Below are 24689 nucleotides of genomic sequence, written 5' to 3'. Positions count from 1 at the left end.
GAAACATCTTTCAACAAATAGTGCAAGAAAAACTAGATAACCATATGGGAAAAAAGATGAACTTGTACCTCTACCTCATACCATATACAAAAATTCATTTGAGATGTATTATAGACCTAAAAGTAAAAGCTAAAGTAACACTTGTAGAGAAAATATAGAAGATTATAACTTACAAAGAACATTTCCTTGAGGTTGGCAAAGATTTCTTAGTTCTTAGAAGGCAATGACCATAAAAGAAAAACCCGATGTCATCAAAATTAAACACTTCTGCTTATCACAAGACTGTATTAGGAAAAATAACAGACTGAGCCAAATATTTGCAAACCTTGTATCTAACAAAACATGCATAGTCAGGATATATAAAGCTCTCACAACTTAATGATAAAAAGACATGCAGCCCATTTAGAAACAGGAAAAGATCTGACAAGACACAATAGAAGATACATGAAGAGCCAATAAGGATATAAAAAACTGCACAAAATCATTAATCCTAAGAAAAATGCAACTTGATACCACAGGAAAATACCAATATACCATCAAAATAGCTAAAATAAAGAAGGCTGACAGCACCAAATACTGATGAGGGTATGGAGCAACTATAACATGCACACATTGTTTGTGGAAATGTTACAAGGTACAAGCTCTTTGGAACAAAGTATGGCAATTTCTTATAATACTAAATACATGACAATTTTCAATATTAGGTCTTTAATAAAGGGTAATACACATATCTGGTTATGAAACAACTTGTACAAATAGCAAAGACATGGAATCAACCCAAATACCTATCAATGACAGACTAGATAAAGAATATGTGGTACATATACACTATGGAATATTACGCAGCCGTAAAGAGGAATGAGATCATGTCCTTTGCAGGGACATGGATGGAGCTGGAAGCCATTATCTTCAGCAAACTAACACAGGAACAGAAAAGCAAACACCACATGGTCTCACTTGTAAGTGGGAGTTGAAGAATGAGAACACATGGACACTGGGAGGGAAACTACATACACTGGGGCCTGTTGTGGGGGTTGGGGAGGGAGAACATCAGGATAAATAGCTAATGCATACGGGGCTTAAAACGTAGGTGATGGAAGGGGCAAACCATCATGGCACATGTTTACCTATGTAACAAAACTGCACATCTGCACGTGTAACCAGGAACTTAAAATAAAACAAATTTTTTAAAAAAGAAAAGAAACAACTCTTACAAAACTGCTCACAGCAATTTAATTTATAATAACCAGAAAATTAAAAGTGGTCAGATAAATAAATAAACAACAATGGTATAATCAGGTAACAAATTATTATTCATCAATAAAAAGAAATGAACTACTAACATTTACAACAGTATGCAAGAATCATGTATATGAATGTTCAGAAGAAAGGGAAAATGGTAAAATTTAAACAAAATATAAACAATGATATTTTAGAACATGTATGTGCCAAGCATTTAACACAGATTATCTCATTTAATTTTATAGCATTCAACCTCATATTACAAATGAGGAAACAGAGGTGTAAAGAAGTTGAATAGGTTTCCCAAAGTTACATTGCTAGTTTGACTCAAAAGGATATATTTTCAAGAATCTGTAACTCATACTAAAGTTAAAGGGAAATATAGAATGACTAAATTTACTAAATTCTTAATAAACTTTAGAAGTGCGTGTAGGAGATGCTAAGAGAAAACACCTCTAGAAAATATCAAACAGAATATAAATTAAACATCTGCTCCCCTTTGATTCAGGTTAAAATACCTGTAGTGTAGACCTCACTGTCTTACCTTAGGGAACTGTTTTACAGGAATTAACACTTTCTGTCCCAGCTTCATGTTCTTATTAATCACCACATCAATGTACTTTTCTTCATCCTTGCCTTCTCCTTTTTGAAACTTTTCTATTTCTGTGGAGGCAAAAAGATAACCATGAAGTGTATGACTCAGAAATACAGGGGTTGGGTGCTCTGATTAGCTCTATTGTGGCAATGAAATCAACTACTACTGAAGTATGGACTACTGCGGCAATTGTTTTCAAGTACATTTCTTGTTTTACCAATGATTCTGTACATTTCTTGTTTTATCAATGATTCTGTATAAATGGAAAAAATGCACGTATCATGGCTCTATAAAGTCAAACCTCAACTGCTCATACTAACAAAGGAGAACAACAGACCAGATAACAAAAACAAAAACAAGTTACTTTGGTCTTCTGGTTTCCTAGATAGAGGCTGAAATAAAGAAGAAAAGCCATAAAAGCATTCACAGTCCAGTGTTACAAAGCACTGAAACCTCCCTATTTATCAATCTTGCCTGGCGTTTCAAGGCTTATACAACCAAAAACTGATTCTATGATGGCATTAAAACCTAGACAACCTTCCAGCAGCCCACCTCCCCAATCAAATCTTCCCTCCTTGTATATGACACATAACGACTATATGCTATGCTAATGTCTTTACTAATGCTCTTCGCTCTACTTGTTTTGATGATTTCATCTTCATCTCCTTTCGAGACTTAACCACATTAAGTATCTTTTTCTGTGCAAATGTTTCTTTCTTCAATGGGGTGGCAAAAATGGAAGAATCAATCACTCTCACGTTGATACTCCTAAAGCATTTTAAGTGCAACTCTACTACCACCCTTAGATGGAAAAAAATAAAATGTGCTATGTCTCCCATGAGAACATAAATTTCTCTTAGGCAAGATCTATTCACTCATAAACATCTTTAAGCAAGTTCCAGATTCTAGAAAATTTTAGTATAAAGTTTTATTCACTTTATAGCCTATAGTATTTGGATGTACAAGAGATACAAAATGAGGTGTCTGCATGACTGCTGAATGAATGAGTACATGGATTGTTACTTCCAAAGACCAACCAGTAGACACCTAGGTTCAGAGAAGGATAAATAGCAGCCTGGAGAAGGTATCAAAGACGGAATCAGTTGGACAAAGGAATACACATATTTATCGATTTTGCTTGTTGAGCTAGGAACATTTAAGAATTTAATATGTGCCATCCCTGGACAAGATTCATTGAATTCATGACCTAATTCAATCCTCAAAACAGATGACAAAGAGGAGGTTCAAAGAGGTGACTTCACAATAAGTGGCAAAGGTAAGATTTACCCTCAGATTTGTTTGACTCCAAAGACAAGGTGCCTGTGCAGTCTTTCCCACCATTTTTTATGCTATATCAGAAAAAAGGGTAAGAAAGATTTTTACAGCATCTTGGGATAAATGAAGGATTTATTTAAAGCTGGAGGCTTCAGGCCTGGGGCTTCTGTTACTACTGAAGCAGCCAATGGGCTTCAAAATACCACTGAGGAGCTTTCACTCCATCATAATATGTGGCCTCCCATTTCTAACTAGAACACTGTCTATTAAACAAAGATTCTGAATGAGCAACAAAGAATTATTACAATTTAAAGGACATTGAGTGGGACATAAAAATTCTAAGATTCTCATCTCGGATCTGCTAATAATTGTATTTGCAATTAGAAAAAAAGAATATCAGTTAGGATGCAAGTTCTTCATACTTAAAATGAGAAAAGGGTAAAATATCCAATGATTTGGTTCTAAAACCTTAGGATCTTGTGTAACTTACAAATGCTGACAAAGCCGCTCACTCCTTGATAAAGTTTAGTCACTAATAGTAAGTAAGGTGCATTCCTGAGTTCTGTGAGTCATTACAGCAAATTATCAAACCCAAGGAAGGATCCTTGAACCTCCGAATTTGTGGTCAGGTAAAAATCTGGGTAGCCTGGGCATGATATTGAGGATAGCATCTGAAATGGGGGCAGTGTTGTGAGATTAAGCCCTTGATCTGTGGGGAGGGGAGGAGGCCTGATGCTAACTCCTGAGTTAGCTTCAAAATTGAATTATTGGATACACAGCTGGCATCAGAGAATTGTTTAGTGTCTGAAAGCACTATACAATAGGAATTAACAGTGATGAGGTGGGGGAGATGGAAGGAAGCAGGGTAGAAACTGAAGATAAGAAAAGATGGCAAATTATATCTTCAGCTTCTAATCAAAGCTTCCAAGAAGACATAAACACTAAGTCACCAAATAAATGAATTCATCATTTTGTCTGCTTTCTTGTACTACACTATGTCTTGATCCTGGAAAATTAATTCCAAGTGGAGTCTGTACTGGAAAAATATTCAAAAAAATAGAAAAGCACCTTTAATTTTTATTGATTTTTTTTCTATAAAAATAATACGGGTACATGGTAAAAATGTAAAACAATGTGACAGGATATAACATTTTCTTAAGGTTTATCTACCTCAACTCTAGAAATAATTATAATCAACTATTCTTATACACTCTTTCAGAAATTTTCCATGAATAGAAGAGACACACACACAGAGTTTAAAAACTGAAGTACCAATGGTATAAACAAGCTACATTGGTTGTGTTTTCTTAAGAGCAATAAGTCTCACATCAGATGCTCCAAGTATAACAATTCATGACTTCAGCTTTTATTAGCAGAAGAAAATAAATCCTGTCTTTCATGATCTATTTATGCAATAACTGGAAATATCTTTGGCATAGTTAGAAAAGTCAACAAAATCAGGCACACTGAAACATCCTAAAATTTTTTTGTAAGTATGTGTATGTGTGTCAAAATAGATTCAACTGCCTTCTTTCTTTTCAAATAACAAAGAAGTTTAGGAATTGTTAAAAACTCACATCAGATGCACAATATTTTACTCCATAAGTTCAGAATTCCACCGTTCTTCCTTGTATCAGTGATATTTAACATTTTAAAATAACAAATACAATTATATAGGTAAGCTTTTAAAAATCAGGAATTATTTTATCATATATTACACTTTAAGATCATCTATGATTTTAAAAAGGAAAATGAAAGAAAATCTATATAAATTACCTAATTTCCTCTTTACATATACACAGCATCCTACAAATCTTAAGTCACTGGAATGTATTGTTGCTATATTAACTTTGAATGATGTTGGAATATTTTACGTTTAATATTTAAAAAAAATTTTTTTAAAGCCTGATGCCGTATCAAAAGCATGAAGGTTTGCAGTTATTGGGCCTAAAGCACCACACAACAATGCAAAAAGCCTTGAGCCCCACTGCTGGAGTCAAACACACCTGGTTTAAATCACGGCTGCTATAGTTTCTCAGGTCCTTGTGCCTGCCAATATAAAATTCAAAACTGGTAAAACTTTTGTTGTTTTTAGTAGATGCGGTTCAATCAACAATATGCATTTTCTACTTGAATAAGGATTATAACTAGCTTAATTTTTTTTTTTGAAATCCAGAAATGTACAAGGCACAAAAGTGGAGAATTGTACAAAATGATCTATGAAATCTTGACACAGCTGTCTCAAGGATTTACACTTGTCCCTACCTGTGAATTGCATATTAAAAACCCCTTGCTACCACCGCCTCATCTTTCCCAAGGGAGGAAAGATGCTTGACATCCACCAAGATAGATATGACCCTCTAGTTAACTATAGCAAAGTGAGGCCACCAATAGAGAAAATCCAATCAGATTTTCAAGGATGAATGCATAGGGGATTTGACTTCCACTAATCCCCAGATTACATTTGGTACCAAACAGCTTACTGTATCAATACCATCTCCTAGCTCAGAAATAATAAGCAAATGTGTAATTAAGGTTTTAGATAATATAGGGGATTAAAATGCTATCTTTTCAAATCACATAACCAAACTTCTCTCAGTGCAGAAATCTTGTTTTCAGTGATAACATCTATATTGTTTTTTGTTTGTTATTTGTTTTGCTTTGGTCTACTACAGAATTTCCTAAGCAATGGCCTCTTTCCTTTTTAATGTACCAGACATACTAAAATCCACTAATCTTCTGAAAATAGCTGAATCATCTTTGGATTTAAATGAGTTAAGTTTTCAATATAAAAATTTTAGTAATGTAAATTTTTTTTGGGGGGGAAGAAAGAAAGAAAGAAAAAGAAAAAGAGAAAAAAAGAATGAAAGAGAGATAGAAAGAGGAAGAGAAAGAGGGAGAGAGAACAGGAGTCTTCTACATATTTGCCAAGGTCCTTTCTAGTTCTAGAATTGTATGATTTCTGTAATGGTAATACCAAAATAATTTTTAGTATTATAAAAGATACAATCATAGATTTTTAAAATTTGACATTGTAAATTCACTCTCAAATATTTTTATTTGGTTTGGGTTGCATATTTTTAATAACTGGATATTAGGGTTTCCTGGAGATAAAGAAAAAAATGCTATTTTTAAAAAAGGAGATTCTATTGACTCTGGTTACTTTTGCCATTTTTATCTTATCCTATCTCTGTCTTCTCTTTTTTTTTCTTTCTTTTTGAAAGAATGAAAGAAGGAGAAAGAAAAAGGGGGAGAGAGAACAGGATTCTTGCTTTATTGTCCAGGCTGGAATGCAATCTTAAAAAGGTATTAAAATCCTCTTTTATACCAATAATTGCACTTAACAGAGACAGGAAGGAAGAAGGGAAGAAAATAACAAACAAAACAGCCAACCAATATTTCATTTAAGTCTGTGAGATGTTATACAAATACTGAAGAGTAATTTACTTCTAATTATGTAGTCGCTTTCAGAATAGGTATAATATGATACTGAGAAAAATGTATGTTCTGTAGACCTGAGGTGGAAAATTCCATAAATATTCTCTCAGTTTACTTATTCCAGGTCTAAATTCAAATCATAGTTGTCCCAATTAATTTTCTATCTGATTGATCCGTCGAATATTAACAATGCGATGTCAAAATCTCCCGCTATTATTGTGTGAGAGTCCAAATCTCTTTATAAGTCAATAAGAGCTTGTCTTTTTTTAAAAAAATGTTTATTTTTATTTTTTTTTATTGCATTTTAGGTTTGGGGGTACATTTGAAGAACATACAAGATAGTTGCATAGGTACACACATGGCAGTGTGATCGACTGCCTTCCTCCCCTTCCCCTATATCTGGCATTTCTCCCCATACTATCTCTCCCCAACTCCCCACCCTCTACTGTACTCCCCCATTTCCCCCCAACAGACCCCAGTGTGTAATGCTCCCGTCCCTGTGTCCATGTGTTCTCATTGTTCAACACCCACCTATGAGTGAGAACATGTGGTGTTTGATTTTCTGTTCTTGTGTCAGTTTGCTGAGAATGATGGTTTCCAGATTCATCCATGTCCCTACAAAAGACATGAACTCGTCATTTTTGATGGCTGCATAATATTCCATGGTGTATATGTGACACATTTTCCCTGTCCAGTCTATCATCGATGGGCATTTGTGTTGGTTCCAGGTCTTTGCTACTGTAAACAGTACTGCAATGAACATTCGTGTGCATGTGTCCTTACAGCAGAATGATTTATAATCCTTTGGATATATACCCAGTAATGGGATTGCTGGGTCAAATGTAATTTCTATTTCTAGATCCTTAAGGAATCGCCACACTGTCTTCCACAATGGTTGAACTAATTTACACTCCCACCAACAGTGTTAAAGTGTTCCTATTTTTCCATATCCTCTCCAGCATCTGTTGTCTCTAGATTTTTTAATGATTGCCATTCGAACTAGCATGAGATGGTATCTCAATGTGGTTTTGATTTGTATTTCTCTAATGACCAGTGATGATGAGCATTTTTTCATATGTTTGTTGGCCTCATGTATGTCTTCTTTTGTAAAGTGTCTGTTCATATCCTTTGCCCACTTTTGAATGGGCTTGTTTGTTTTTTTCTTGTAAATCTGTTTTAGTTCTTTATAAATTCTGGATATCAGCCCTTTGTCAGATGGGTAGACTGAAAAGAACTTGTCTTATGTATCTGGGTACTCCTACATTGGGTACGTATATATTTATGATCATTAACTCCTGTTGTTGCATGATCCTTTTACCATTATGTGTCCTTCTTTGTTTCTTTTGGTCTTTGTTACTATTGAAGTCTATTTTGTCAGAGACAAAAGTTACAACTCCTGTTTTTTCTTTTTTTTTTTTTTTTTTTTTTTTGCTCTCCATTTAATTGGTAAATCTTCCTCGATCCCTTTATTTTGAGTCTTTGTGTGTCGTTATGAGTTAGATCTGGATACAATGTACCAATAGATTTTAACTTTTTATTCAATTTGCCTCTCTGTGTCTTTAATTGGGGCACTGAATCCATTTAAATTTAGGATTAATATTAATATTTGTGAGTTCAATATTGTAATTTAATGCTAGCTGGCTATTTTACTCATTAGTTGATGTAAATTATTCATTATGGAGATACTCTTTACCTTTTGGTAAATTTTTGGGATGACTGATACTGGTTGTTCCTTTCTGTTTGTAGTGCTTCTTTCAGAAGGTCTTGTAAAGCAGGCCTGGTGGTGATGAAATCTCTGAGTGCTTGTTTGTTCATGAAAAATTTTATTTTTCCTTCATTTATGAAGCTTAGTTTGGCTGGATATGAGATTCTGGGTTGAAAATTATTTTCTTTGAGGATACTGAATATTGACCCCCACTCTCTTCTAGATTGTAGGGTTTCTGCTGAGAGGTCTGCTGTAAGTCTAATAGGCTTCCCTTTATGGGTAACCTGACCCTTCTCTCTAGCTGTCCTCAGAATTTTCTCCTTTATTTCAACCCTAGTGAATCTAGCGATTATGTGTCTTGGAGTTGCTCTACTTGAGGAATATCTTTGTGGTGTTCTCTGGATTACCTAGAGTTGAGTATTGTCCTGCCTTACTAGGTTAGGAAAGTTTTCCTGAATAATATCCTGAAGAATATTTTCCGACTTGGATTCATTCTCTTCATGACATTCAGGTACACCTATCAGTCGTAAATTAGGTCTTTTCACATAGTCCCATATTTCTTGGAGACTTTGCTCATTCATTTTTACTCTTTCTTCTCGAATCTTGTCTTCTCATTTCATTTCATTAAGTAGGTCTTCAACCTCTGATGTCCTTTCTTCTGCTTGATCAATTTGACTGTTAAAACCTGTGCATACTTCGCCAAGTTGTCGTATTGTATTCTTCAGTTCCATTAATTCATTTATTTTCGTTTCTAAATTGTCTATTCTCATTAGCATTTCATCAAACCTTTTTTCAAAGTTCTTAGTTTCTTTACATTGAGTTAGAACATGTTCTTTTAGCTCACAAAATTTCCTTATTATCCACCTTCTGAAGCCTAAATCTGTTAATGTTCTCCATCAGGCCTTGTTCCCTTGATGATGAGGAACTGTGATCCCCTGTAGAAGGAGAGGCATTCTAATTCTGGGTATTCTCAACCTTTTTACACTGGTTTATTCCCATCATTGTGAGTTTATCCACCTGTCATCTTTGTGATTGCCAACTTTGAAATTAGGTCTCTGAGTGGACGTCCAACTTGTTGATTCCCAGCACCGAAATCTGAGCAACCCACTGCATCAGCTAAAACAGCGGCATTAAGATTTGTGGTGCTTTTCTACTCAGGAATCTCCAGTCTGGCTTCCCTTGAATCCCTTTTCAATCAAGTAAAAGGGTAATTCTGCCTTCCTGGAGCTCTGAATGTCGATCAAAAGGGAACCCAGTCCCATTTACTGTGCACCGAGAACCGCCACGCCGAAGCACCAACGAAACCACCATGCTGGCCACAAGAGTCACGCTGGTCACCCATGGGGCTCCTCTGCTGGGAATCTCCTAGTCCGTGGGCAACAAAAATTCACCTGAAAGTGTGGCGTCCTCTCTTTCTGTGCCCTTTCTCTGGGAGCTACAATCCTGAGCTGCTAGTAATCAGCCATCTTGGATGTCTCTCCTATCTCTATCTTAGCAATGTAAAATTTTTAAAGGAGCTTCATTTCTCTCATAGAATCAAACACACATAGATTGTTATTTTTCCTTTGTTCTACCAACTTCATTTCTAGAAATTCAACCTACATATATACTTAGATGTAAAATATTATACACAAAATTATCCACTACATTGTCTTTAATAGTAAAACACTGGGAACCACCTAAATGCCTATCAACAGGAGACTGGGTAAATAAGCTCATGTATACCCAGAGAATAAAATGGCATAAGGCTACTGTACAAAGTGAGGAAACTTCATGTTCTCATAGTGAAAGATCGCTACCAAATGCACTGTTTACACACACGCACACACACACACACACACAATATGTAAGAAAAAATGTTTAATTTACGCATATACACAGAGAAAAATCTCCCTATTGATATACAGTTATATATCACGTAACAACATTACAGTCAACATATATGACAATGGTCCTGTAAGGGTATAATGAAGCTGAAAAACTTCTATTGTCTAATAATGGCTTAGCTGCGGTAATCTCGAAGCACAAAGCATTACATGTTTGTGGCAATGATAGTGTAAACAAATCTTCTGTGCTACCAGATGTGTAAAAGCGTGCAATAATGACCCAGACCTTCATACTCATTCACCACTCACCCACTGACTCACCCAAAGGCAACTTCCAGTTTCATAAGCTACAGTCATGATAGTGTCCTATGCAAGTATTCCATTTTTTATCTTTTGTACTGTATTTTTATTGTGCTTTTTCTGTTTAGATAACACAAAATACTTGCTATTGTGTTACAAATGCCTACAGTACTCAGTATGGCAACATGTACTCTGACTTTGCAACATGATGTCTAGGTTTGTAGCCTAGCAGCAACAGGCTATATCACCTAGCCTAGGTGTACAACAGGCTGCACCATCTAGGTGTGTTTAAGTGCACTCAATGATGATCCACAACAACAAAATCATCTAAGGATGCATTTCTCAGAACACACATCCCAGTGATTAAGCAACAAAAGACTGCGTAAGAAACTAGTTATCTATTTGTTATGGAAGGAATAAAGTAGATAAGATACAGAAATACTTTTCACTGTATCTCTTTTTTGCATTGCGTTAAATTTCTGAAGGATGTGAATATTTTACCCATCTAAAAAGGCAAGCAGGGGCCAGCAAAGGAAAAGAAAAATAGACTATATGGAGAGGGTGGCCCAATGGGGTTACAGACTGCACACAGGAAAGCAGCCAATTTGTGGTGACACAGCTGGAAGGGCCAAAGCAAATATCCATTCTGAGCTCACTTCTCCCTCATGCCAAGCTTCTGCTGGTGACCACCAGTGGATAGCTCTTAACCCATCTTAAAGCCAGAGGGTAAATATATCGATGATACAGGACTTCTACTATGCATATCAGCCTCTGGGCACACAGCAGAGTAGGAAAGGGTAGAAAGAGGACCTAAAGCAGCAACAAACAAACAAACAAACAAATAAACAAAAAATCTCCAACCCTACATCTTCAGCAAACACAAGGAATTTTTTAGTACCTCCTTTACATACAAAAGTATCCATCTAAGCTTACCACATACAAATTTACACAGGAAAATATTGAAAAATAAAGAAAATTATTTTAGAAGTCACTTATACCAGTAGTAATTAAATAATAATTAATACTTTGTTGATGATGAGTCACCAAATACAGGGATGTGTGTTTGACTTAAATTATTTCTTTCTCCTAACAAATATATGATCTGCCACTCGCATTAACAGAGTGAGATCCTGAGGACTGCAACGGTTAAGAAGTTTGCAAAGGTTAGAGCAGGGGTCCCCAAACTTTTTACACAGGGGGCCAGTCCACTGTCCCTCAGACCGTTGGAGGGCCAGACTATGCAAGGTGTGACACCCTTCACAGCCAGTGCTGCTGCCTCCACTAACCCAGACAGTAGTATACAGAGTCACAGGCCCAGCACCGCCTCCAGTGCTGTATACAGGGATGGCGGTGATCAGCCTGTGACACTGTGTATACAGCGTCCTGGAAATCTGCAGCAGCAGTGGGCCTCTTCTGTGGGAAGCCCACTGCTGCATATTTCCCCTATTATAAGACACCTCCTAAAAATAAGACAGCCCTTGTCTTTTGGGGGTAAAATTAATATAAGATAGTGTATTATAATAGGGGAAACACGGTGTGTAGTAATGTGGGGGGAGACTTTTGGGCAAAGGGAGGTTATACGGGCCATTATGTTGTTGTACATTTGGGGGAATATGGGGGGCCATTGTACTGTGTAGTAATGGTTATAGTGCTTTGCCTTTCTTCCTACTTCTGCTGTTATTTCACACTGCTTCCGGTGATGTGGGGCGCAGCAGAAGCAGACCGGATGTGCGTCATATGACGCGCTTCTGGAGCTGTGACGCGTACCTCCCGCCTCACTGGAAGTAGTAGTGTACATGAGCAATGCCGCACTTTGCGGCGCCATGCTGCCACATACAGTACTCCAGGAACACAGGATGCGGATGCATCCTGTGCTCCTCTCACTGACCACCAATGAAAGAGGTGCCCCTTCCTGAAGTGCGGCGGGGGCTGGATAAATGGCCTCAGGGGGCCGCATGCGGCCTGTGGGCTGTAGTTTGGGGACCCCTGGGTTAGAGAGCCAATAAATAGCAAAATCAGAATTCAAATCTAAATATATCTGACTTCAAGCTCATAACTTTTTTTAAATTGTTATTTTAAAAAAGCACAAAAGGTATAGTCTTAACCATTTTTAAGTGTACTGTTCAGTCCATCCACACTGCTGTACAACAGATCTCCAGAACTTTTCCATGTCACACAACTGAAACCCTATGCACATTAAACCACTCCCCACTTTTCCCTCTGCCCAGCCCTTGGTAATCACCATTCTATGTTGTTTACATAAATGTGACTGCTTAGCTATGTCATATAAGAGGAATCATGCAGTATTTGTCTTTCCATGCTTGGCTGATTTCACTTAGCATAATGGCTTCAAGAGTCATCTATGGGGCAGCAATGTGGCAGTATTTTCTTACTTTTTACGGTGGAATAATATTCCACTGTAGGTACATAACACATTTTGTTTATTCATTCATTGGTTGACAGACATTTGGAGTGTTTCCACCTCTTAGCTACTGTGAATAATTAAAGACTACACCCTTTAATCTCTTTTTTCCTTCTTTCCTGAAGTGAGATGTGAAAATGTTCTAAAAGCTGTAAATTACAAGTAATGGATGTTCTTAATGTAGCCACATCTGCTTATCCCTTCACTTTATTCTCCTATAGCAAAGTTATTCTGTGAGAATAACTTTGTGAAGTTATTCACAAAGTGAAGGGATAATTTTAAAGATCACTGGTGATCTTTAGTGAGCTCTGAAAGTGGACTTAAAGGAACAGCTGTAGAAATTTTGTGTGGCATCGGCGGCAGTTCTAGGCCCAAATCCAAATGAAAATGCCAAGTTCCACTAATGTCAAAATAAGTAAATTACAGAGTAAGTGAGTACAAAGGAGTCAAACAGAAGCAATCTTTGTATAAAGTAGATGAAGGAAAAAAAAAAAAAAAGAGGGGCAGAGGAGACACGACTATAGTTCTTTAATTGCTGAAGCCTAAGATGATTAAATCAAAAAATATTCTAAGGTCTTACATGGTTATCCCCCAATGCAATTGGCTAATTTCCATGGTTTTAAGGTAAAAATTGATACTCTAGTCTCAAAAATTAAAGAGACAAAAATAATGGCAAAAGGATCCACTTTCTGCAACCAAGACACCTTTTGAACACTGCTGATTACTGAATTCTTAACTGCTAAGTAGTAAGAACTTTCTCAGTAAAGAAATTAAAACACAAAACCTCAGAGACTAAGAGTCTTAGAAATAATGCGGCCACACTCCAACTGCTTGAGTTTGAATCTCTGCTATGGTAATTAATCATATGGCTGTCAGAAAGTAACTTAATCTAAGTCACAATTTCCTCATCAAAGAAATGCAGAAGTAACACCATCTGCCTCATAGGGTTTTTATGAGGATTAAATAATTTAATATTTGCAAAGAATAACAATACCTGGTCCAGGAAAGTTCTGTATAGGAATTTGCCAAATACTGTATTTACCTATACTAGACAGTAAGTTCTTGAGTCTTGAGATTTTATCTAATTTAACTTTCTATTTCTTGAGCAATCTAGATATTGCAAGTCTGTGTCCAGCTCTTAATTAAAACATTGACTTTCCCTTCACCCCACAGATGAATTGATAATAGCCTTCACAATGACCTGTTTTGCTGCATAAAACTTGTACCGTAACAGAGTATATTTTCCTATATTCACTGTTCACACTTCTGTGCCCGACAAGATGGTAAGCTCATGGAAAGTAAGAACATCTATTTATTCATCTTTGCTGTATTCTAACACTTAGCATAGTGATTTAGGATAAGGGCTACATAAATGGTTATTAAATGGTTGAACAAATGAAAGAATGAATGTTTAAAACAATTGGAAGGGATATAGTGAGTTTGTAAAGAGCTAGCTAGCAGTCACTGCTGAAAAGCGCTCTTTTAAAAACTATAACTTGTTTTTTTAAGAGCTATTAATAAAAGTTCAGAAAAAAGGTCAGAAAAGTGTAAAGAATAATTCAAATCAGCCGGCACAATGACGTACTAGTGTGAAATTAATAAAGTCAATAGAGTTATCCCATCCCCCTTTCCAAACACCTTAACTCTTGTGTAAACTTTAATTAAAGGACAGGCCTTGGCCTGAATCTATGATAAAATAGAAGGCTCATACAAGATGCTCAACACTCAGAAATCTATTTCAAAACAGAACAACAGTCCAGCCGGAGTATTTAAATTGTTTTTAAAAGAAATATAAAGAGTATTTGCAGCCACTGTAAACTCTAGTGGACAAATTACTAAAATGTTACTGTAGCTGCTTGTCTGAAAAGGAATTTTTTTAACCTCCAACATGACAAATGTTTTCAACAAAGAATTATTTTACTTAAGAAATCCAAACCTAACTGAATACTCATTACATTCAAACCAGAATTGAATACGCTATAACTACCCAACTAGATTGATTCATACAGCACCTAATCTTGCAAATAATATTCCATGAACAAATGGCACAGCAGAGTAGAGATACATATTACTGTCTAATAAGGACAAATAAGCTCATCATAAATACACATAAATATACCATCTAGCAAGAAAGAAACAGTTGATACGCTAAATATTACAAATGCTTAGAAAAAAATGATTTTTATAAACAGAGCAAATATTTGTACATAAAATGTTCTTAAATATACATACAACACCTAAGATTAAAATACACAAGAAAATGACAGTCAAATTTCCAAAAGGGAAGACAGGAGGAAAAGAATGGAAAAATCATAAGGAGGTAGATAGAGAGGGGGAGGAATTAATTAATTAATTCCACCCATCATGGCTAATTAACAAAAATACTACAATGATATCAGCAGCTGGAATTTATTTAATGACTATCTTCCAAGTAGTTAATCTCTGTAACACTGCTGCAAAGTAGATACAATGTTCATTTAGGGAAAGGAAATGCCTATTTATAGACATCCAGTAACTTTTAGATAGAGTCCTACATCCAACAGAGATTTAGGATTCCAGCCTAGGTTGTCTGATTACTATGTTCATGCTTCTTCTACTTTCTTAGTATTACTGTAGCAAAGAGATCTTGATTTGGGATGAGAAAAAATGTTTTGGATTATTACATTTTGGGGAAACTCATCAAGTTGTTACAAGTATCAAAAGAAATGTCCATGAATGTGCTTTGAAACTACAACACAGAAAGCAAACATAGGTTATTATGGTCTACTTAAAATACAATTCCTAATTTGTGATGGTTTACTTATTCTGCTAAGGAGAAGAAGAAAAAAAAAAAAAAAAAAAAAGCCCAGTACACTGAGATGGCTCCAGAGCCTTGGGTTCATACAGAAGCAAACTGAAACCCAACTCAGAGTGAATGGCCACAGCTTAGGAAGAGAACTTAAGCTTAATCAATGAGAAGGCACCAATTAACCTAGAAGTAGAGACCATCAAAAACTATCAACTGGCCAGGTGCAGTGGCTCACGCCTGTAATACCAGCACTTTGCAGGGGGGTGGGGGCCCAAGGCGGGTGGATAATGAGGTCAGGAGATCGAGACCATCCTGGCCAACATGGTGAAACCCAGTCTCTACTAAAAAATACAGAAATTAGCCAGGCGTGGTGGTGTGCACCTGTGGTCCCAGGTACTCAGGAGGCTGAGGCAGGAGAATCACTTGAACCCAGGAGGCAGAGGTTGCAGTGAACCAAGATCATGCCACTGCACTCCAGCCTGGGTGGCAGAGCAAGTCTCCATCTCAAAAAATCAAAACAAAAAAACCAAACATTAACTATCTTCTAACTAGGGACTTTCTACTTTAACCAATCAAATATTTTCTTTATCTTGCTTCTACAAACATTTTATAAAAGTTCTGCCCTCACTCTCCTCTGATGAAACCCTGAACCACCTGAGCTCTGATGCTGCCCAATTCATGTATCCTGGTCCGCTCAAATAAAGACATTATAATTTTGATGTGCCTAGTCAGGCACTGTGGCTAATACCTGTAATTATGATACTTTGAGAGACAAAGGAAAGAGAATCACTTGGTCCCAGGAGTTCAAGACAGCCTGGGCAATGTCTCTACAAAATATAAAAATAATTAGTCAGGCATGGTAGTGCATCCCTGTAGTCCCAGTTACTCTGGAAGCTGAGGCAGGAGAATCACTTGAGCCCCGGAGATCAAGGCTGTAGTGACCTATGCCTGCACTACTGCTCTCCAGCATGGACAACAGAGACCCAGGTCTTTGAAAAAAAAAGCGGGGGGGGGGGGGGTGGAATAAAATCTCAATGTACCTAAGTTTATCTTTCAACTCTTATAGAATGGATTTCAAGAAGAATTTGTGACACCAAAATGATTGAAGAGAACCAAGTCCAGATACATTTACAAATTCCAAACACTATTCAGAATTATTATTAAAATCTTGTAAAAGTCTTTTTAGGAAAACAAATGCTACCAGTGTAGCATTTATCACATGAATTTCTCCTTAATTATATGCGGTCTTTACAAAATGAAGGGCATTATGACAGGAAAGAGAAACCCAAAGATAAAACATGGTCATTCAATGCCTCAATGGGATAAAAATTTATCCTGTAAACAAGGGGAAGTACTCAGAGGTCTTCACAAATGAATACGTTACCGGATTTTGGTACTATGTTCTAACGATTTTAAATAAGTTCATCAATTTCAAACGTTTGCTACAATTTTAAAACGATAAAAACCAAAGAGTAGAAATTAAAGATGGAATGTTCCCTAAAACTGGTAGAAGGAATCTAACAAGTTGAAAAATTATCATATTCTAGACACTAAACAGGAGGCTTTCTCAACATTCAGTCCTCGTAACTTCTCAGAGTGCTGGGACAGAAACTATCACTCCCTTTTTCCTCCAACTAATTAATGGCAGAGCTAAAGTTCAGTTCCAGCATTGTCTGACTCTCAAAGGTTTAGCTTGTTTCTCCAAATACCACATTACAAAATGCTGGCTTCAAAACAAAATGAAACCTTTCAAGAAACAACTGAATAAAATAGATTGTTTGACCTCCAAAAAAATATGTAATTTTATCAGAATAGTCAACTATATTCATTTAATGATTCTCATTTACTAAGATACATAACAGAAACAACAGAGGAACTCAAAAATATTATAAATGTACAATCATGCAAACTAAGTTATATCATGCAATTATGCATAGAGGTGAGGATAACAAATGATTGAGATTGAGGTTCACCTACAGTATTATTCATCCCAACGGTGAATATTGGTGAATTTCTCTTCTAATGACTCATTTTTATCTGGTAGTGAGGAAAGTTTTGAAATAAACATTTACTGAAACTGGCTAGAAAGACTGGCTAAGTTTTTACTTAAATCAAAAATGACAGGCAGGAAGGTATAGCTAAACAACAGAAAAAAAAGTCTAGGAGTTCCCATCTTTCCAAACAGACCAGACTCTTATCTATTCTAAATAACTGAGGATTATTCTTAATATAATCCAATGCATTTATCAAATAAATATTCAATAAACCCAGAGACTAAATGAGGTAACCGGTGCACTGGACTAATTCAAGTTAGTAATGACTTAAGTCACTAACTTTTGGGATGAGGGGATGGGAATAACTATTAAAGACTGAAAGAGGAAAATCTACATTTTTAGTTACACCTATGGGTTAAATCACATTTCTCACTTGTAATTGCAAACATCATTAAGTATACTGCAAAGGACCAGCTACCTTAAACAATTATCAGGCTCCAGAGGTCATCAATTAGAATCCTGCAAAGATTTGAATTAAAAAAGGTTTTATGATTAGGTGAAGTAATGATCCAAGAAAGAGATTAGTTTTGTTCAGACTGCACTCATTATAAAACCCATTTCCTTTGTGTGAAGATTCAATGTCTTTCTCATTTATCCCGCTGGCATTACCACACTTTGAGATAGAAATATGACTGTACTAATGATATTCAATAAAAACCATATAATACAAGCATTTTATTCTCAATTATTTTCCTACAAATGAATATTGTTATATTGGTTAGATGTACAATAATACATTGACACTATTTAAAAGAAATTCTAAGTAGGATTTACCATTCTATGTCCACACGCTTTTACGTCAGTTTCCTAATCAGTCCCTATTTACACAGTAAAGGTTCAGAGTAAATTGAGGGTGAGGAAAGAACCTTCAGAAATTAAATTGTATTTTTTGTATGATGATATTAAAGGGGGTCACTTTTCTATAAAGAATTCTACTCATACACAATGTTCTAAGCCACCTGACAATGGCCAAACAGAAAAACACTTTTTAAAAGCAAAGTACAGCAGAAACACTCATCTTGTCACTCATATTTAATCATGATAGAAAATTAAGACTCTGATGAAAAATCAAATTGCACAGACTAACAGTCACAGCCTTCATGGAAATGAAATATCTTGGCATAGATCTATAGAATTATTGAAAATGAGACCTATCTTCCCATGTCAATTTAAAGACAGGGAGTGTTGTGCATACTAGGTCACTCTCCAGTCACATTTTATAAATTGCTCTGCCTGGGAGTCAGATGCTATCTCTTCACAGTGGACATTCCCACTGGGGGTTTCCTCTAAGGGATGTTGTCAAGTTAAATATAGACCTTCATGTTCTGAAACAAGTTACACATTAAAAATATGTAGGAATTTTGTTAAAAATAAATAAATAACCAGTCAGTAGCATTTGTTTTCATTTTGTCCAAACATAAAACGTTTAGTTTAAGGCCAGGCGCGGTGGCTCAAGCCTGTAATCCCAGCACTTTGAGAGGCCAAGGCGAGTGGATCACAAGGTCAAGAGATCGAGACCATCCCGGTCAACATGGTGAAACCCCGTCTCTACTAAAAATACAAAAAATTAGCTGGGCATGGTGGCGCGTGCCTGTAATCCCAGCTACTGAGAAGGCTGAGGCAGGAGAATTGCCTGAACGCAGGAGGCGGAGGTTGCAGTGAGCCAAGATCGCGCCATTGCACTCCAGCCTGGGTAACAAGAGCAAAACTCCATCTCAAAAAAAAAAAAAAAAAAAAAAAAAATGTTTAGTTAAGGAATTACACGTTCTAAGGGGTTCCACTTGCCAAATCTACTGAAAACAGACTGATCTACTTGAAGACTGAATATTCATTTCACATGGTCTGTCATTTCACATGGCCTGTCTGGGCAAACAAGACAGAACCAATAATAAATACAGAGCTTTATTTAACTAAAACTAACAATAAGTACCTTAGGTGGATGCCTGACTGTCTTCTATTCTCATCTTAAAAACAGGAGGTGGAATAATTTGATGATCTATATTCCACATGGTTGGCTAACTAAGATAGTAACACTAAGACAAATAACATGGCCAGGAATCTAGAAAAGTATTCTACCAGATCCGTTTGAAGAATCTGCCAATAATTACAGGAACTACGGCTGCCAGCTCACCAAAGGGCCATGATACATAAACAAATATATAATATATCTGCAGTCTCACTATTTATTTGGGGTGGGCAGATAATTAGGGAAAAAGATGTCTACAAAGGCTCCATAAAAGAGGCAATAATAGAAAAAAGTTGAAAAGCACTGCCTAGGAAAGCCAGCTGAAATAAATGAAAATGTTTATGCTACAGGAAAAATTATTTAGGAGAGAATAAAACTTATAATATAAACAGTTTTGCATATTATGTTAAAAAAAAGGGGGGGTGTAGATTTGGTCAGTAATAAAACCAACAGTACAATTAGGACCAAAGATAGAAATTATAGAGAAAAGAGGTCCAGTACAAACTACTGAGTTGACGATTCTAACAATAAATTTGCCCAAAGATGGAACTAACTATCTTTAAAATATTTTTAAGTTTAGCCGGGTGTGGTGGCTCACACCTGTAATCCCAGCACTTTGGGAGGCCAAGGTGGGTAGATCACAAGGTGAGGAGTTTGAGATCAGTCTGGCCAATATGGTGAAACCCTATCTCTACTAAAAATACAAAAATTAGCTGGGTGTGGTGGCAGGCACCTGCAGTCCCAGCTATTCAGGAGGCTGAGGCAGGAGAATCGCTTGAACCTGGGAAGTGGAGGTTGCAGTGAGCTGAGATAGCACCACTGCATCCATGCCTGGGAGACAGAGCGAGACTCCATCTCAAAAAAAAAAAAAAAAAAAAAAAAAAAAATATATATATATATATATATATATATATATATATGTTCAACAATAGAGCCCTGTCCAGCACAGTCTGATAGGAATGTTACAGAAGAAAGGATCCAATCATTTGATGGCAGGTTGGACTTGAAGTTTCCTTTCAACCCTGAGATTTACACATATATTATCATTTGTCCCACTGACTATCTTACACAGGTAAAACTGTGTTATTCATCATCTAATCCCCAGTCATTAGTTTTGCACCTTAAATAGAACACATATTCAGAAATTTTTTGTGTATTTCAGTGAATATAAGTGAATAAAAATGATATGTTTTATGAAAAAGCATGAGACTTAATGAACATTTAAGAATACAGGCTTGAATTAACAAAAGTGGAGGTTATCTTTCATTTCCACAAACAAACCATCTATGCCAGTTATTAAGCTATGATGGTCTCTTAGCTCCACATCTAGCCCTCTATACTCCTCCACACCTACCCCTCTATGCTGTCCTGGAATGCTTGGCAGAGATTCTGAAAACCTCATTTCTCCTCTGCCAGTGGCTCCCTATGAGGTTCTGCCAATCAGGAATGTGAGGTAGGGGGCCTGTTCCTTCCCATTGTGTTTTCAGTTCCTGGCAGCAGACCAGAGTGATGGTTCTAAATACTAGCAGTTACAGCAATGTTTTACCTTAGATTCCCAGAACCATGGCCACCATACCTCCTCAGCAAGCCAGGACCCATTCCTCGGAGGTCTGAGTCCCAGCCCTGTGAGGACCCCCTTTCAAGCTCCGGAGGTAACAATACTAAAGGGGTCTTGGTGCAACTTCCTCCAAATTATTCCTTTTTCTTTTCCAGCCTCAAGGGTGATGGCTTGCTGCTAACCCTACGCTACTATTTCTGTGTCGCTTCAGTACTCCCCATTTGCTTTATGGGTTAAGCAGCACCTTGTACATAATCGGACTCTCAAAAGTATTGTCAGTAGTCTAAACTTTGCCGCAACTGAACTTCAGGACCTTGGAAAGCGCTTCTCTGGGCCTCAGTTACCTACATGCCGAATGCTGTCCATATGTACACAGATTAGATGAGTTCTCTAATTTTATTCATACTGAATTCCTGCTATTAAATCCTCTCTGCTAAAATATCTGGCATGATTTCAGTTTACCTGATTGATACACCCTCTTGGTAAATTCATAAAGTATAGTGGAAAGTACCTGGGAATCAGCAGGCAGGAAGTCTTAAGTAGAGTGTGCCAGGTACCACACTAGGCCTGAAGGAGAGCTCTCAAGGGGCCCAAGGGACCACAGGCAGGTCAGCGAAGTGGTAGACAGGCCAAAGTTTTGGTGGAAAGACCAAGCCTCAGCACTAGAGATGCTCTGGCAAATCACTTGGCCTCACTGAGCTCTAGTTTTTCCATGCATAAAAATGGGTGAAAATGTAGGCATGACGCAGGCATGTGTGACCCATCCCCGATTCCTAGGGTTGAAAATCACAAATCTAATGGCATTGAGGTCTTTCTAATTTGTTTCCTCTACTTCAATATTGTTTTTGGAAAATCAGATAGCTAAACTTTTTTAGAACTGTTATTTACTAATGAAAATAACGCCCTAAAGAAAAGGCAAGGCAAGCTTTCCTGGGCATCAGCATATTTTTTTGCAGCATCTCTTTGAGCTGCTGAGAATGCTTACTTGCTTTCTTCTTTGGTCTCAACTACATCTTGAATAGCTGAGAGCAGAGGATAAGTGAAGTACTGTTATAGTGGTGTGCTTGCTTGTTACCCACTCCTCCCCCAGTATTATATCATCATGATCACCATCAAAGTTTGGGAAAATGGCATCTATGTAATGACATTAGCATAGATGTTCTCTATACAATGAAACCATAATGAATATTCCTGGAGGCTAAATTATCTGAACTAAATGTCTGATTTCCCCTGTGAAAAGCATAGGAAGACAATATAATCTGGGAATATGCAACTGCAGGTAACGTTTACCTTGAGAAGCATACCTATCAGCATTCTAATTTGAGTGGCATAGAGTAAATTTCTATGAATATATAACCGTTCAACACATTATTCAGAGGGAAAGTATTTATCATCTTTAAAACATTTGCTATTCCAAGAACTAATTAAGTTTACAAACTGTGTTGTGAATACCAGAAGGCAGTAGATGTACAAATCATACTGTTAATTATGCCTCTGACAAAGAAACTGTATTACAGGTATTACATACAAATGCTACAACCAGCCAAGTTCTTTAAATTCCATGACTTCAAGCTTGGGAACAAATGAAGCCAAAGCAGGAGGCATAAGATGAATGTAAAATTAAGTTGCTTAGAGGAAAATGCAAAAATAGCCCTAAGTGAATGCTTAATCAAGTTATTTTGTCACCTGTTTTTGCTTATGGCACTCCCAGAACAGCATATTAACCTACAGCCACTAGACAAGCAAAACTGTCTAGCTTTTTTGACAACTGCAGTAAGAGAGTCGAAATTAGTAATGATATGTAAACAGGAGCACAGTTTAGTGAGACTTGAAGTAATAAAAACTAATAAAAACATGAGTTCAAATAATAGGCCAGCACGTACTCTGTCCTCTTGACTATCACTTAGCAGATTGAGGTCTACCTCTGGAGTTGTGATTAACAACTCTTACTACACCCTATACTTCTGCTTATTTATGACAGCTAATAAAAGGCTAGTAAAAATTTAAATATGAATATAACTCGAATTAAACAAAAAAGATTAAAGTATCATTATAGTAACTCCAAACTCTCTTGACTCAGAAAACTGTTCAATTGTGGCAGTCCTACCATTGACAGGGGTATAGACATGGTAAAATTACAAGAATTTTGAACATGCAGTTGAAGGTTCTGGAACTCTTCTGTCATAACATATAATTTGGGATTATTTAGGTGAGTTACTTAACTTCTCTGAGACTCAATTCTGCATCTGCAACATGAAGATCACCTATTACCTCACTAGCTGAGGTGAAACTAAATGAGATCATGGTTTTTTTAAAAAAATACTTTCAGAACCTGAAAGAGCTACTCCTATATCAGTGTCACCATATCAAGAGTCCCAAGGCAATTTCAACCCAGGAGGCCACGTCTAATTCGCAGATATAAGTACAAGGGTCATTACAGGGAACCTTTCCAACTAAACCAGGGCTACAGGGTTAGGCCTCTGCAGCCTAGCTAGCTCTCTAAAGCTCAGAGCTTCAGGGAAAAAAAATATGTTGGCTTCCCTCCATAATACAGTGATGGTAGCAGGTGGACAAAGCAGTTTCCATAAAGCAGTTAAGAGAACCATGCATGTGCCCAAGGTCTACAGAAAAATGTACTTCTGGAACAATCTAACACTGAAAAGTGTTTTATTATATTATATACAGGTATATTTCTGTATGAAACTGTTTGTCCACTATGTTATTTCCATCCTAAAAGTACATCATACAGTCATATCACACATGTGCAAAACATGAAGACCACCAGCACTGTCCAAAATAACTTTCAATGATCACAAATGCTCTATGTCTGTGCAGTCCAATATGGCAGCCACTAGCTACATGTGTAGCTACTGACAACTTGAAAGGTGGTTAGGTGACCAAAGATCTGAATTTTTAGTTTCATTTCACTTTGATTAATTTAAATTTAAATTGCCTCATGTGGCTAGAAGTTACTACCAAATACATCTAGAATACACATAAAAAACAAAAAGGAAGTGAAAAAGATATGACCAGCAGAAAGAGACGCCACTGAAACTGAGACATTTATTCTTTAATCGAGCAAGAATTTACTGAGTGCCTACAACGTGCTCTCATATCTCATAACACACAATGATTCTAAGCAGCAGCTCGAGGGGATGGGAAAACCACACATGGACTTTGGAGACAGGCATCCCTGAGCTCAATAAATGGTAGCTATATTACTGTATAATATGATGTCGGCCCTAAATTCTCAAGAAACATATATTTAATAAAGAGTACAAGTGGATACTCAAAATGTAAAGTATAAATTGCAAGCATTTTATCAAAAGTACAAATAAAGTATTGTAATATATGTACAAGATAAACACTTCTAGGTCAAAAAAGCCAGGGAATCTAAACAAATGGGCTTAGATATGTGGAGGGGGTATCATATGCATAGGGAACAGCACTGGGAAAACTTCAGAGAGATATCCATGTTCTCAAAGAATACAGAACAGCAGTGTGACAAAAGCATAAGGTA

At 36.7% G+C, this 24689-nt stretch overlaps 1 protein-coding gene across 7 annotated transcripts in view; it reads right to left on the bottom strand.

The window, feature by feature from the left end:
- Positions 1 to 24689, bottom strand: part of KHDRBS3 (KH RNA binding domain containing, signal transduction associated 3) — a 197683-nt gene that overhangs the window by 131280 nt on the left and 41714 nt on the right. For all 7 annotated transcript variants that reach the window (XM_010344218.3, XM_074387181.1, XM_039464790.2 and 4 more), the window contains one exon: positions 1787 to 1905. In XM_010344218.3, coding sequence (XP_010342520.1) covers positions 1787 to 1834 — 48 coding nt within the window. In that variant the 5' untranslated portion in view covers positions 1835 to 1905. Of the gene's footprint in view, positions 1 to 1786; positions 1906 to 24689 lie in introns of those variants that run through there.

This window comes from Saimiri boliviensis, chromosome 15 (genome assembly GCF_048565385.1).
Source record: "Saimiri boliviensis isolate mSaiBol1 chromosome 15, mSaiBol1.pri, whole genome shotgun sequence".
Classification (NCBI taxonomy): domain Eukaryota; kingdom Metazoa; phylum Chordata; class Mammalia; order Primates; family Cebidae; genus Saimiri; species Saimiri boliviensis.
Note: the sequence above shows the minus strand (reverse complement) of the source record. Positions and strands in the feature narration are given on the sequence as shown.